At 57.4% G+C, this 15,288-nt stretch overlaps 2 protein-coding genes across 4 annotated transcripts in view; both read left to right on the plus strand.

Moving 5' to 3' along the window:
• CORO7 (coronin 7) overlaps positions 1–6,125 on the plus strand; it is a 59,301-nt gene extending 53,176 nt beyond the window's left edge. For 2 of the 3 annotated variants that reach the window (XM_044746839.2, XM_044746843.2), the window contains 13 exons: positions 390–565; positions 1,087–1,195; positions 1,312–1,398; positions 1,480–1,622; positions 1,696–1,800; positions 1,880–1,965; positions 2,802–2,943; positions 3,047–3,136; positions 3,721–3,837; positions 4,096–4,231; positions 4,635–4,726; positions 5,268–5,354; positions 5,470–6,125. In XM_044746839.2, coding sequence (XP_044602774.2) covers positions 390–565; positions 1,087–1,195; positions 1,312–1,398; positions 1,480–1,622; positions 1,696–1,800; positions 1,880–1,965; positions 2,802–2,943; positions 3,047–3,136; positions 3,721–3,837; positions 4,096–4,231; positions 4,635–4,726; positions 5,268–5,354; positions 5,470–5,475 — 1,376 coding nt within the window. In that variant the 3' untranslated portion in view covers positions 5,476–6,125. Of the gene's footprint in view, positions 1–389; positions 566–1,086; positions 1,196–1,311; positions 1,399–1,479; positions 1,623–1,695; positions 1,801–1,879; positions 1,966–2,801; positions 2,944–3,046; positions 3,137–3,720; positions 3,838–4,095; positions 4,232–4,554; positions 4,727–5,267; positions 5,355–5,469 lie in introns of all 3 variants that reach the window. The other variant, XR_011494356.1, reaches the window with a different exon arrangement.
• A 1,880-nt stretch (positions 6,126–8,005) lies between these two features.
• PAM16 (presequence translocase associated motor 16) lies at positions 8,006–15,256 on the plus strand. Its single transcript, XM_014833096.3, has 5 exons — positions 8,006–8,166; positions 13,049–13,133; positions 13,981–14,117; positions 14,523–14,588; positions 15,092–15,256. The coding sequence occupies exons 1-5, from the start codon at positions 8,164–8,166 to the stop codon at positions 15,176–15,178; spliced, it is 378 nt and encodes a 125-aa protein (XP_014688582.1). The 5' UTR covers positions 8,006–8,163; the 3' UTR covers positions 15,179–15,256.
• The last annotated feature ends 32 nt before the right edge of the window (positions 15,257–15,288 follow it).

The following is a 15,288-nucleotide window of genomic DNA, read 5'->3' on the forward strand; positions in this document are numbered from 1 at the left end:
TGCCTGCTCCCACAGCCCTGCCACTCCCAGCCCTGCTTCCCCCTATGGCCCTGGCTCCCCCCATAGCCCTGCCTGCCCTTCCCAAGTCCTGCCTCCCTTCCTGGTGGAGTCATTCATCCTCGTGGGATGAAGTGAAGCTCATGTGTAGGGGGGTGTCCTGGACGTTCCCTGGAGCCCCAGCCTTCCACCAGGCTTCTCATTCCCAGGCACCGTCTGGGTGAGCTGTGTTGGCTGGCCTGGCAGAGGCCTGGGCACACACCTTGCCTGATCTTGCAGTGAGGGAAGCAGGCAGCCAGGACTCAGGGATGGCCTGGGGTCCTCCTGCAGGACAGTGCAGGGCGGGCAGGCAGGGCATCCTCAGGTGGCTCCGTGTCCCTGCCGCCCACTAGGCCCCAGTTCGAAGTTCCGCCATGCTCAGGGCACCGTCCTGCACCGAGACAGCCACATCACCAACCTCAAGGGGCTCAACCTCACCACACCCGGCGAGAGCGACGGCTTCTGTGCCAACCAGCTGCGTGTGGCCGTGCCCCTGCTGAGTAGCGGTGGGCAGGTGGCTGTGCTTGAGGTGAGAGTCCCCACCCCACCACAGCTGCCTCCAGGTCCCTTCAGGACGCTAAAGGCATCGGGTACCCACACCAGCTCACATTCTCTGAGCACAAACCATGTGCCAGGCACCCGCCCAGCGTCCCTCTCTTCCCTTTAATTCTCCCAGCTGCCCCATATGGGGGATGCTATTCTTATCCCCATTTTACAGATGAGAGCAGTGAGGCACAGAGAGTTTTAGTGACCTGCCCGGTCACACAACTGTGTAAGTGGTGGATCTGGGGTTTGAACCCAGGTTGCCTGAGCCCCAAGCCTGAGCTCTTTCCACCACTCCACACTGCCTCCCCTCACTTTCTGGGGCCTCACGGTTGGCACTTGGGGCTCCGAGCATGAGGTGGCTGAGGCAGAGAGCTTGGGCCACCCAGCAGTGGGGCATCGGCTGCACAGGGTGGGGCCTGGGCACTCTGCTTGCCCTGCAGCCCCTGGGAACCAGGCCCTCTTGCCTGTTACTGATGGGCCTTGGGGTGGGGGCACCTCCCACAGCTGCGGAAGCCTGGCCGCCTGCCTGACACAGCACTGCCCACGCTGCAGAATGGGGCAGCCGTGACCGATCTGGCCTGGGACCCCTTTGACCCCCACCGCCTTGCTGTGGGTAAGGAGCCTGGGCGCTGGGCTCAAGGCGGGGTTCCTAGGGTCCTGAATGGGGGCAGGGGAAGCCCCGGGGTCTTAGGCCCAGCAGTGATGAGCCTGAGCCTGCACTCTCTGCAGCTGGGGAAGACGCCAGGATCCGACTGTGGCGGGTGCCCCCCGAGGGCCTGGAGAAGGTGCTCACCACTCCTGAGGCTGTGCTCACAGGTCAGGTGGACCCAGGGAGGGGGCCAGGGGATGGGCAGTGGCTCCTGAGGGGCTTGGAGTCACCCCCTGCCTTACCCCCAGGCCACACAGAAAAGATCTACTCTCTGCGCTTCCACCCGCTGGCAGCCAACATACTGGCCTCCTCTTCCTATGACCTTACCATCCGGATCTGGGACCTTCAAGCTGGAGCTGAGCGGCTGAGGCTGCAGGGCCACCAGGACCAGGTAGGACAGATGTAGAGGCAGGCGCCCAGCCATGAGATGAGAGGCTGCCTCTCACTTCCCTACCTGCCCCCAGATCTTTGGCCTGGCCTGGAGTCCTGACGGGCAGCAGCTGGCCACTGTCTGCAAGGACGGGCGCTTGCGGGTCTACAAGCCCCGGAGTGGCGCTGATCCACTACAGGTGAGCAAGATGGGCTGGGGGCGGCCCTCAGACCCGGCCAGGGAGCCCCAGCTGGGCCTTATGTGCTGTATCCCAACAGGAAGGCCCAGGGCCCGAGGGGGCCCGTGGAGCCCGCATTGTCTGGGTGTGTGATGGTCTCTGTCTGCTGGTGTCTGGCTTTGACAGGTAGGACTGAAGGCCCACCATCCGTATCCCCAGACTTTAGCAAGCACCTGTGTCCCCTTTTCCCAGATATACATATACCTGTCAGGTGTGCAGAAGCTGTTCCCGTTCCTCGCTTATTGGATGGATGGGTGGATGAGTGGGTGGCTGTATGGGCAGGTGAGTGGGTAGGTGGGTGATTGGATGGATGGCAGGCAGGGAGGCGGGGAGGAAGAATGAGTCAACTGGGAGCCCAGAGGGATGAGAGCCACACCCTGCTGCAAGGAGCCCATGCCTGGTGGGGAGCAGGTGAAGTGCATGAAACACAGAGCCAATCCTACCAGAAAGGTCCAAGGGATGGGCATTTGGCACTTTGGAGGAGGGATCAGGGAGGGCCTCCTAAGGGAGGTGTCATCTGAACTGGATCACAAAGGGGCTAGTAACCAGAGACCCAGAGGAGAGGACATTCAAGTTTGGGCAGGAAGGCCAGGAAGCTGACAAGCCTGGGTGGACCAGAGGGTGAGAGGCAAAATGTGGGGAGAAAAGTCCAGGCTTAGTAGGCTGCAGTGGCCATGGGACATGCGCTGGGGCCAGGACTCTGCTGAGGAGGGTCAGAGGGCAGCAGAGGGGGCAGTGGTAGGGGAGGAGGGCCCAGGCAGGGCGGTAGTTTAGGACATTCTTGCATTAGGCCAGGTCAGTAGTCCTGAGTGCTGGACCAGGAAAGAGGATGAGCAGAGGCCTCTCCTCTGGCCTTGAGGCCCTCAGCCCTCAAGCCCCACAAGATCAAGGTCCTTTCTGAAGTCTGCCCTGCCCCAGTCCCTCCAGTTTACCTGCTTCTGTCCCCTGGTCCCCCCTTGCAGCCGAAGTGAGCGCCAGCTACTCCTGTACTCGGCCCAGGCCCTGGCCGGTGGCCCCTTGGCAATACTGGGGCTGGACGTGGCTCCCTCGACCCTGCTGCCCAGCTACGACCCAGACACTGGCCTGGTGCTACTCACGGGCAAGGTGGGCTGTGGTGGGCACGTGGGGGGCTCTGGGCAGGTGAGAGGAGGTGGGAAAAAGGCAGCTTTAGCTGGCCACCTCACTCTCCCCGCCGCTGCCCCCCCAGGGTGACACCCGTGTGTTCCTGTACGAGCTGCTCCCCGAGGCCCCTTTCTTCCTGGAGTGCAACAGCTTCACGTCCCCTGACCCCCACAAGGTGAGCCCTCGAGCTCCGTGGCCCTTCTTGCCTAGGTGGGACCACAGGACTCCCCCGCCCTCTCGTGGCCATGTGGGGAAGTGCAGGGGCCTGTGGGGTCGGCAGGTCACGGGGTCGGCAGGTCACCGGGCCAGCTGTGCCCAGCAGCTCCGGGAAGCTGGTTGTTAAACTCAACCATTATTAAAAATTAAACCATATGAGGTTAAGTTATATGAACCTACAAATAAATTATATTAGAAACCAAGGCAATAAATACCCAATTTATCACTACCTAGTTATTTTACCTGATTTTACTATTATTTATGCTCTTGAGGTTATTTGCTCTGTTGGTCTGTCTGGTGGAAATACCACCTCATAGCAAGCTACTGCACCTCTCTTCTCAAGTCTGCCTTCGGCGAGTCATCAGCCAAGGTGGGAGTTTTCACACCAACGCTACAAATCAGGGCGTTTTTCCTCCAGACAGCTGGTTATCAAACATCTGCCAGGACCCCACTATGCAGGCACAGGCCTGGTCCCGGAGGTCCTAAGGGAGGGGGGCTGTGAGCTCTGGGCTGCAGCCCCAGCTCACACCTCTGCTTCCCCAGGGCTTTGTCCTCCTGCCCAAGTCCGAGTGTGACGTGCGGGAAGTGGAGTTTGCCCGATGCCTGCGGCTTCGCCAGACATCCCTGGAGCCCGTCGCCTTCCGGCTGCCCCGAGTCAGGGTGAGGTTGGATCCCCGCTCACTGACGCCCAGCCCCCATCCCAGTCCATCAGGGGCTTTGGGGCCTGGCTGGCCCTGTCACGAAACTGCCCCACTTGCTGCTCTTTGGGGCACCTGTACCCCTTCCTATGCTGAGATTCAGAAACCCCAGACTGGGGTGCCAGGTCTTGCCATTCTCCCCCCCCCCCACCAACGGATGCCACTGTGCCCTGGGCTCTGGTCAGTGCCTCAGGGCAGCCCCCTCCTCCCTCCATTGCAGAAAGAGTTCTTCCAGGATGACGTGTTCCCAGACACAGCCATCACCTGGGAGCCGGTACTCAGTGCCAAGGCCTGGCTGGAAGGCGCTAACGGGCAGCCCCGGCTTCTCAGCCTGCAGCCCCCTGGCATGACCCCAGGTAGGATGAGGGACCGGGGGCAAGTAGAAAGCAGGGGAGTGGGTGAGAGTTGGAGAAAGGGGCAGAAGGCCCAAGTCCAGTCCTCCATCCCTGCTGGCACGCAGAAACCTCTGGTACTCCCAGGGATGAGGAGGCAGGGTCTCCAGGCTCTGTCTCTGAGCCCCCGGAGGCAGGGCCCAGGTTCTGTGTTTCCATCACAAGTGTCCAGCCCAACATGCACGCACGCACGCGCACAGGCAACCTGGTGCCCAGGGTGGTCCTGTGAACAGAGGAGTCAGTAGCTGTTAATGCCACTCTGGGGTCTCTCCCATGAAATCCTCTAGGGGCTGGTACCAAAGGGTTGAGTAAGGAGCCCCAACCAAGGGGATTCTGATGCCTCATGCCTGTCCCTGCCCTGCCCCAGTGAGCCAGGCCCCCCGTGAAGCCCCTGCCCGGCGGGCCCCATCCTCAGCGCTCTACCTGGAAGAGAAGTCGGACCAGCAAAAGAAGGAAGAGGTAGGCGCAGGAGGGGGCTGGCCCTGGGAGGGGACAGGTCTCTCAGTTGGTGCTTGCCCTCGCAAGCCTTCAGTTCTCTAACCCGACTCAGATGGGAACAGGAGCCAGTGTCACCCCCATCTCAGTTGGAGAGCTTGATGGGGAGACCTTCTGGAGCCCTGAAGCTGACTGCTACCACCCACGGGGCACAGGGCTCGGGAAGCCAGGGAACGGCAGAGAGAGGCCCCGCTCTGGCCTGGCCCAACCCAACCAGGGCTGGAGGTTTGGGACCCAAGTGCCTTTGGGACCCCGTGCACATTTGAGTGTCTGAGGCAGTGTGTGGAGACAGCTGTCTTGTGACTCCGGTGCTGCGTGTCACAGTCTGTCCTCTGGCTCCCCTGTCTCTGTCGAGGTGGCTTTTTCAATGAAAACCATTAACTTTGTCAGGGTTCTAATGAAAATGGCTCTTTCACAGCCTTGACAGAGTTCAAACTGTGGTCTGACATTCTTGGGGTTGGAAGTCCTATTCCCTTCTCACCTCTGCTCCTTTCCACTCTCCCAGCTGCTGAATGCCATGGTGGCGAAATTGGGGAACCGGGAGGACCCACTCCCCCAGGATTCCTTCGAAGGTGTGGACGAGGACGAGTGGGTAAGTGGACCAGTGGACCCCGCATCTATCCCTCCCCACACACCCCTGCAGCATGTGCCACCTCCCCTCCCCAGGCCCTCTCAACTCCCTCCCACTTGTTGGTTTATCTCCCCAGGACTAGCCTGCCCACCAGCCACCTCTGGCCTCACCTGCTGCCGCCACCTCCTAAAACCACCTTGTGCCCCCTGCACACCTCACATCTCACCCTCAAACTGGAAGACACCCCTTGGCTCTGGCACACCTCATCCCAGAAGCTCTGGCTTCCTTTGGGCCCTGGGCACTTCCATGGCCTCTGGGCCCCGCTGCAACTCTGGTGGATTGTCTGCACCTTTGTTTTCTCTGGGACCAGCTGCTTCTCCTCAGCTGCCTGCTAGCATGTGGAGCCAGGGGGGTGGGGGTCGGGGGTCAGTAGCATGTCCCTGGGCAGGCCCTGGGCTCCCTGTCTTCCCTACTCTGACCTGGGCTGGTCCCAGCCTGGGCTGGCTTCACCCAGCACCTTCAGTATTACATGCCACCCCATCTTGCCTGCTGCCCTAGTTCTTGTCAAGGGCCTTGGGGGCCGGCCCCCCGCCAGGCCATTTGGAGCAGCACCAGCCTCAGGGGCCTGGGACCAGTCGCCCTGCTCCCCAGGCTTGAAGCCAGGAAAAGGGGCATCACAGAGCTGAGGGCCCAGTTAAGGGGGTGAGAGCCCTGCAGAGACGGGCCTGCACAGACTCTGGATCTTTTCATCAATTAAACTCTTCTAAGCTGGCCATCTCTTGTGTTGCAGTGGTCTCTGGGCTGGCTGGAAGGGGCGGGGGAGTATAGGGAGGGTGGTTTGGCCCTGGGCTCCCCCTCATCCCAGGCCCTGCTTTGCTGCTGAGGCCTTTTCAGCTGCATGCTGCTGGGAGCTCATTCATTCATCCAACACACAGGTATCCAGCAGTGTTCTGGATGGTAGGTACTAGAGTGAACAGGAGACACAGGCCTCTCCAGGCACTTACTATAGTCATATTATGCAGTGGAGCTAGACTGTGTGCAAGTAAGCAGGTGGGGAGCGTGAAGACAGCTATAAAGAAGAGAAATGATGTGAAAGGGAGCCACTTGTCTGCAAGAGGAAGCAGGGCATTCAGGGTCTGAAAAGATGACATTTAAGCTGAGAGCTATAAGGCCTGAAGCCTGCTAAGCCACGGAGAGAGACCTGAGAACATTTCAGACAGCCGGAAGCATGGCCTGGATGCTGAGGAAAGAAAGAATTTGGAGAGTTTATAGAAGGAAAAGAAGGGCAGTGGTCCGGAACATAGGTCAAGGCAGGCTGACTTTCATTCATTTCAACAAACATTTGTGGAATACCTTCCATGGCCAGCCACCCCTCCAGGTGCTGACGTCCAAGAGTGGAGAAAAGCTAAAAGTCCTGCCTACCAGGAATCCACATTCTAGTGGGAGGGAACAGTTTATAAACAATAAACATAAAATAAATGAATGACATAATAAAGGTGATGAGAGCTTTGGGGAAAAATAGAGGGGATCAAGAATGGAGGTTAAAAAGCCAGAAACGAAAGGCCACATACAGTCTGATCCTATTTCTATGAAACATCCAGAACAGACAAATCCATAAGAGACAGAACAGAGATTAGTTTCCTGGGGGCTGGGGGAGTGGAAATGGATACTGATGGCTAAAGGGTTTGGAGTATTTTGGGAGGTTGATGAAAACGTTCTGGAACTAGTGATGGTTGCGCAACTCTGGAAATATATTTAAAAGCACTGAATTGTGCACTTTAAAAGGGTGAATTCTGGGGCTGGCTCCGTGGCCAAGTGGTTAAGTTCGCGCGCTCCGCTGCGGTGGCCCAGGGTTCGGATCCTGGGCACGGACATGGCACCGCTCGTCAGGCCACGTTGAGGTGGCGTCCCACATCCCACAACTAGAAGGACCTGCAACTAAGATATACAACTATGTACGGCGGGGGATTTGGGGAGATAAAGCAGAAAAAAAAAAAGGGATGAATTCTATCTCAATAAAGCAGTTACTAAAAAGAGCAATTTGCGGCATTGGTAGGGGCTCAAGGTGAGCCTCACTAGGGTGACATTTGAGCAAAGACGTGAGGGAGGAGGGAATGAGCCCTCCCTCCCAGACAGAAGGAACCGGGAATGAGCCCTCCTTCCCAGACAGAAGGAACCTGGAATGAGACGTATCTTGAAGTTTCCTGTTTTCTTAAATATTTGTGAGGATTTGGCATCTTGTTACGTTTGGGAGGCACTGTATGTTTATAGCATATCTTTTTTTTTTTAAGATTTTTATTTTTCCTTTTTCTTCCCAAAGCCCCCTGGTACATAGTTGTATATTTCTAGTTGTGGCATGTGGGATGCCGCCTCAGCATGGTTTGATGAGCGGTGCCATGTCCGGGCCCAGGATTTCAACTGGGAAAATCCTGGGCCCCTGAAGCGGAGCCCGCGAACTTAACCACTAAGCACGGGGCCGGCCCCTATTGCATATCTTTTAGTCCCAAATATTTTTTCAAAATCAAGGGAAGAAATAGCCCCGTATTTGACGGATATATTCTGTTACTCTTAGCGCACCCTGATACACAAGTAGGTCCTGGCGAGGCGCATTACCTGCCTTCCCAGGCGGGCCTCGCCTCCGACTCCGCCCACTGCGTGTACGTCCTCGCACATGCCCCGCCCCCTAGGTCGAGTTAATGTGCATGCGCTTCACGGCTTTGCGCACGCGCTCTCTGTTCCTTTCCTCGACCTTTGACCTGCCGGCCGTCCTTGTGTCGCGGCCGCGGGGCCAGGAAGCCGGAGCCCGCGTCCCCGAGGCAGAGCGGCTGCCATGGTGAGGCCCACGTTGGGCGCTGCACGGGGAAAGGGAGGCCGTTTCGGGGCCGCGGCGGGGCTGACGAGTCCCGGCCGGGCTGCGGGCGCCGCGTGCCTCCTGCGTGCCGGCGGGAAGCGGGGTCCGGGGGCGTCTCACCGGGGGTACCGAGGCGGGCACTGGCGGCCCCGGGGCCGAGAGAGCCTCCTGGCTGGAGGCGGGCGGGCCTGGCTGGCCGGGCAATACCCGCAGATGCGCTCGCCGTGTGCGCCCGCCCCTGTGCGTGCAGCCTAGGTGGAGGCTGGTCGGCCCGCGAGCCCCCGCTCTGCCCTGCACTTGCTTGATGGTGTCGTCCTGTTATCATCCTCGCTTAAAAGCTGACGAAACGGGCTCCGAGACTTTCCCAAGGAAGTGACAGAACTGGGACTCGACTCGGGCCCCGCGACACCGAAAACTGAGCGTTTCTGCGCTACCACTGGCACCAAGAGCTGGTCCACAGACCTGGGCCGCGCTGGCTGCATCAGGTCTCCTGGAGACCCTTTAAAAGCGCAGCATCCCGCGCTCTCTCCCCAGAGGCTGTATATGTATGTTCCCCAAGTGATTGACGCAGCCAGTCTTACCTGATAATGATGAGGATAACATAACAGCTTACAAGTGCCAGGCCCGGAGCTGAGGCTTTATGTAGATTCTCTTGTCATTCTTGTGAAGTTGGTACTCTCATTGTCCCCATTTTATAGATAAGGAACCTGAAGCTCAGAGATTTTCACTCCTCTAGGGTCACTTACCCTAGAAGTGTCAGAGACTAGTTTTGAGCCCAGATCCTTCTGAGTCCTGAGACTACACGTTTACCACCACGTCATTCCTGCCTTGTAATAGTCACTGCCATTTACTGGGGACCTATGATGGCTAAACTGGGTCCTTCACATGCATTCCTGCGTGCAACTCAGCCACCCTCAAGGGCCGTAGGGGCGGAGTAAAATGTGGCTCTGGAGGAGTTTGTATCTTAAAAGAGAAAGTAAGCGAGTCTGTAAAATAAGACAATATGACAGTATATTAACAGGAAAAGAAAGACTGCTCTGGGAGGAGCCTGGGAAGGTTTCCCTCAGAATGAAGGGTGATGTGTAGAGCTGTTGTGAAGGATGGTGGATTTTGACAAATTATCAGAGTAGGAGGGAGGATATTTAAGGTTAGTGGGTATGGAGTTTTTTGGGGGGAGTGATAAAAATGTTCTGGAATTCGTGGTGATGCTTACACAGCTCTGTAAATATACTAAAAAGCGCTGAATTGTGCACTTTAAAAGAGCAACTTAGATGGTGTGTGAATTCAGGGCTGCAGAGACTTCGGGGTAAAGAAGTAGGAGAGCTGATCTAGGTGTTGCTGGTGTGGCTGCAGGGTGGAGAGGTGAGAGGAGAAGAAAGCAGAGAAGTCAGAGCTGGGGATGCCAAGCTGGGGAGTGGACTGAATTTGTAGGTGGCAGCGGTAGAGAACTGTGTGTGTATTGTGGGAGGATGGCCAGAGCCCTCCTTTCAAAGAGCGAATGGGAGGCATTTGGAAACCCTGTCTGGGGTCTTAGAGTTTATGAGACTTCAGTTTGGTGAAAGCAGAGCTGATGGGGAGCTGGTTGCATGTCATAATCATTCAAATATGTTTTGGGCGCCTGCTGCACCGGCCACAGGCTGGGCCCCGGGCATACTTGAGCAAATGTGACAATTGTGGTCCTGACCGCCCTCCTGCCTAGTTGTGATGCCAGCAGCTGTTTGCAGGGGCCCTGGGTGAACAGAGCCCCCTTCGTATCTCCGTCCCTCCTTGAGAAGGGAGTGAGTCTCAGTGGCAGTGTCTGCCCACCAGCCCGAGGGCCTGGAACTGCCTTGAACAGAGCATTGAGCATGGGTCTGTCTGAAAGCCAGGCTCCTTTGTCAACCCACTTGACGTGGGATAAACCATACTCTAAGTGCCTCCCCACCCCTGACACTGCCTATGGTCCTTGGCCCCAGCTGTGGGGCTTTGGTCCTGCACTGGGCTGTGTTGCTGCCCTGTTGAGAAGGCATATGTGCCAAACACAGTGGGGCCCAGGCTTGGAGTCCTATGGCTCTGACCTCTGCCTCTTGATCGTCAGGTTGGCCTGACATTGGATGCCATGTCAGCCAGTTGCTCTTGCCTGGGACCTTCAGGCCTGAGTGTCAGTCCGTGGACTATGGGATATTTTAGGGCGTTCCGAGAGAGGCCTCAGCCAGTGGCTGTCTTCATCACCTATGGTAACAGCTGCTGGCAGAGCTGCACTCCTCTGACCTGCCGCTGTCTGTCTGTCGCTTAGTTTTAGGTGCCTTACCTCCTGAGGGCCTTGCACTCCTGTGAGGAGGGTGTTATTTTCTTCATTTTGCAGATAAGAAACCTGGAGTTCAGAGAGGCTGAGTAATTTGCCCAGGGCCATCCATTTAGCAAGAAACAAAGCTGGGATTCCCAGTTGATCAGCCTGACTCCAAAGCCGCCTTCTCACTCCTCTTCCAGCTGCGTCCAAGCTCCCCGGGACAGAGCCTGGCTTTTTGCAGCATTCTCCCCTGTGGAATCAGGGGATATATGGAATGCACTCCGGTACTGAGAGGAGCTTCGTTCCTCCTTAGTATCTGGCCATTGTCACCTTTTGTGAAACAAAGAGTAGCGATAAGTGAAAACCAGCATTTATTGAGCACCTGCTGTATTGTCAAACTCTCTGCCAGGCACCTTATACGCTTTGTCTCATTTTATCCCTATGGCAGCCCCCTTGTTGGGCACATTTTACAGGTGAGGAACCTGAGGCTCAGGGAGGTTGAGAACTTGTCCAGGGCACACAACTGGGACTGGCACAGTGGTGATTCCAAAGCTGGCCTGTGTAACCACCACACCACGCTGGCTCCCCCCGGGAGATGGCTCCTGCGGGAACCTTGTTGGCCTCAGGGGGCTGATCAGGCAGCTCCCTTGCCGGCTGGTGTAGCCTCTGAAACTTTGCAGGCCAGCCCAGCCTTCCCGGCAGCCATGGAGCTCTGGGAGCAGGAACCATGGGGCCACCTTGCCACTTTGGTTTGGAGCCTCGTGGGGGGAAGCTGCCCAGTTACAGCCTCAGTTCTTAATGTTTATTATTTAGCAACAATCATGGCCCTCAGAGGAGCAAACAGGTGAGTCCAAGGCAGTGTGATGGGGTTGTGCTGAGTGAGTGGCAGCAGAGGAAGTTGTGGTCTGAGGCCAAGGGAACCCTCTGGAGTCACCTACTGGCCTGCCAGCCATCTCAGAGCTGCCTGTCCCCCTAGGGAGTGGCTTTAGATGAGGAGGGGTAGTCAGGTAGACTCCCCACTCGGGGGCCGGCCCCGTAGCCGAGTGGTTAAGTTCACACGCTCTGCTTTGGCGGACCAGGGTTTCACCAGTTCGGATCCTGGGCATGGACATCAGGCCATGCTGGGGCAGCGTCCCACATGCCACAACTAGAAGGACCCACAACTAAAACATACAACTATGTACTGGGGGGATTTGGGGAGAAAAACCAAAAAAAGGAAAGATTGGCAACAGTTGTTAGCTCAGGTGCCAATCTTAAAAAAAAAAAAAAGACTCCCTACTCAGTGCCTCATTTGTTTTTACACCTGCAGTGGGGCCGGCTGCAGCCCTGCCCCTCCCTCTGATCCAGGAGAGTCTTCACAGGAAATTTCCACCTCCTTGTAAAATCCAAACCCACTTCCATTTATTTATTCCCACTCGTGGCCCAGAATCACATTCTGCCCTGCCTGTTAGGGAAGGGCAGGTCTGTTGGAGGCCAAGCAAGGCTGGTTCTGGAGTCTAGATTCTGCTAGAATTTGATTAGCCCCGCTTTGGCCTTGAGTTGGGTCCTTGATCCTGGTTGAGGTGCTTGGTTGCCCTCCCGACAGACCCCAGGATCCTGTGTGAGGTGAGCAGCCTGGGGATGCCATGGCTAGTAGCACTGACTTTGGGTTTCCTGCGCACCTTCCCCCAAGTACCAGCTGTGTGTCCTTGGGCTGGTCACTAGCCCTTCTGTGCCTCAGTATCTTGTCCAAGGCAATAAATAGAACGTGTTTGTCAGGGTGCCTGGCCCCCCGGGCTTAGTCGATACTTGTTGACTGATAGGAAATCTAACCACAGAAAAGTATAAAGAAGAGAGAGCACTTGGATGTGCAGTGTTGACCTATGGGAGTGTTCTCCGGAGCATCCTCTGCACCCACGTTTGTACCATTTTGCACACACACGGTCGTTTTCACATGTGCTGTCTATATGTCGCCTCTGTTCGCAGTAAGGTCTGTACGTTGTCCCATCTTCCTAGTAACAGGTGACTGGTCCTACTCTCCCTCACCGCTTGGTCCTTAGTGTGTTTGTCTAAATGCCCATGTAGTGGGCTTTTTGCTGTTTGAAGGTGGAGAGTTGTGTTGAATAAAACAGACTTGAATAGTGTTGGGAGGATTAGGGTGGCCCCGAGTTTCCCCACTGGTGGAATTAAGGTTGGACCAGCCGATTTCAGAAGCACAGGAAGCGCCTTTGTTGGCCCACGGTGGCGGAGTGAGTTCGTGGCGGGTCTGGGACCAGTCCTGGGTTCCGGCTCCCTGACCATGGCCTGTGGCCTCTGTGCCCTGTAGCCACTTCGCCTTGGCACTTCTGCCTCTCCCGAAGGCCAAGGGAGGAACCCCTCTGCCTCTGGGGACTACGTCAAGTTCACCCCTTGGCCTGCTATCCGATGAGCGCCTGAAGCCACCCAGAGCAGAAGCTTTCTCTCAGGGCACTTTGGCAAAGTGGCCTGTGGCTGCTGCTCTGTGCCTCATTACCTCAGCTCTCCAGAAGCCCTGGCACCCAGCAGCCATCTCCAGGGTCCCATCTCTGGGGGCCCTGAGAATGCAGCCCGCTCACCAGATGTCTGCTTTGCCCACAGGCCAAGTACCTGGCCCAGATCATCGTGATGGGGGCGCAGGTGGTGGGCAGGGCCTTCGCCCGGGCCCTGCGGCAGGAGTTTGCAGGTAAGCTCCGGCCCTATGTCCCCCTGGGCTGGGAGCTCCTGCCCCAGTCAGGTTTTCCCTGTGGTTGTGAGCCCCTCGCGTGGGCCGGGTGTGAATGCAGAGCCCCTCTTCAAGCTGCGGTTTGGGCAGCCTGGGGCACTTCCTGTGGTGGAGGGCAGTGCTGGACTTTGGGACATTCCCATGTAAGGGAAACCTGGTTGACATGAGCAGGAGTCGGTAGACTGGCACACCTGACCGCCTGTTTTTGTAAATAAAGGATTATTGGAACACGGCCACATCATCAGGCTGCTTTCAAGGCAGAGAGTCTAATAATTGCAACACACACCAGTTGATCTGCAAAGCCTGAAATATTTATGCTGTGACCCTTTAAGAAAAAATTTACTGGCTCCTGATTCTGGCATCATTGGAAGGGAAGAGGTCACCCAAGGTGGCCTGCTTTGGTAGCCTCTGTAACCAGTGGGTGGCCGGGTCTCGACTGAAGCTATTGCTGCCTCTCCTGCCTACAGCTTCACTCTGCTCCCCATTGTAGCCTAAAGCTCCCTAACTTGCTATGCACCTGGGATGAGGGGACAGGGAGAGAGAGGAAGAGGGTCGGGGCCATCTCATGGTCCAGGTTGGCGATGGAGTATGAGGTTTGGTGACCAGACCTTGCTCCTTTCCTCCAGTGGAGCAAATATGTCTTCACTACCCCTGACCCCCTAAAATTAAACCACGCCTGGAGAAGAGACACCTCTGTCCCTGGTGTCTCTTCTCCGGTGCCATGTGGCAGGGGTGAGCCGCCCACTTGGAAGGCCCGGGGGAGTTCTGGGCTGCTGAGGGCAGAGCGCTTACCTGTGTGTCCACACAGCCAGCCGGGCAGCAGCTGATGCCCGGGGACGCGCCGGACACCAGTCTGCCGCCGCCTCCAACCTCTCTGGCCTCAGCCTCCAGGAGGCACAGCAGATTCTCAACGTCTCCAAGCTGAGCCCCGAGGAGATCCAGAAGGTGAGGCCGACAGGCTGGCTCTGAGACAAGCCTTGCCTTGGCCACTCAGAAATGGGGCACAGAGGAAGCAGGCTGCCAGGGTGGGGAAGAGTGAAGGAGGCCTGGCAGAAAGGGGCAGGGGGTGGGGACTCGGGCTGCAGCCAGCTGGGATTCGGACTTGTGTGAGCCACTGTCGCCTGTTAGTTTTTAGGCCCAAGGCAGGCAGTGGCAGAGACCTAGAGCAGTGGGTGGTAGCAGCAAGCGCCCCTCCGTGGCCTGTCCACCACTCTGCCCCCTAGCGGTCGCGTAGCAGGGCACGCAGGGTGGAGGGGTCGAGCCCTTTTGCTTTCCTTGTCATCTCCTAGCTCCCCCTGCCTCTGTAACCCAGAGACTGCACACCCTCTCACGGTCTCCCCTCCTCTGCAGAACTACGAACACCTTTTCAAGGTGAACGATAAATCCGTGGGCGGTTCCTTCTACCTGCAGTCAAAGGTGAGAGTTCTTCGATGCTGGGAGGAGGGCGAGCCATGAGACCTCCTCCCTGGGCTTCCTCATTTCCAGGCAGTTCAGAGCTTGGCAGGTGGAAAGGTGTGCTGAGATTTTCCCTGGTGCCCCAACCTCAGGGGGCCCCCCTAAACTGCCCCTCCCTCGGACTCCCTCAGCTCCATGGGGCCAGCCAGTCAGGCTCTGTCAGCCTGGGCCATGTGTCACGCTGGACAGCGGCCCCCCACTCCCCAGCAGCCATGGCTTTGAGGGAACCATTAGCTGGTGGCGTGCTCTCAGCTCCCCAATGTCCGCGTGGCCCTGGGCTCTTTCTCCCTGGGGAGGATTCCACAGGCCACCCTCCCCCCGGGCACTGGTAATGGAGGGATTTGTATTCGCCTCAGACCTACCCACTGCTCTCCAGGGACTCACAGCTGGAACTGGCCCGGGGAAGGGCCGAGGCCCCTCCTGTGCAGGCCGCCCTGCCTGACTCTTTGTAACTCCCACCCCAGGTAGTTCGAGCGAAGGAGCGCCTTGATGAGGAACTCAGAATCCAGGCCCAGGAGGACAGAGAGAGAGAGCAGACGCCTCCAACGTGACCGCCGGCCCCTCCCACCCCACCCCACCTCGCCACCTCTAATTTATAGCTCGGTAATAAATGTCTTTTCCACACTTCTCGCATGCGCACATCTACATTCCACAAAGCAGG

Source organism: Equus asinus, chromosome 14 (assembly GCF_041296235.1).
Source record: "Equus asinus isolate D_3611 breed Donkey chromosome 14, EquAss-T2T_v2, whole genome shotgun sequence".
NCBI classification, from domain to species: Eukaryota; Metazoa; Chordata; class Mammalia; order Perissodactyla; family Equidae; genus Equus; species Equus asinus.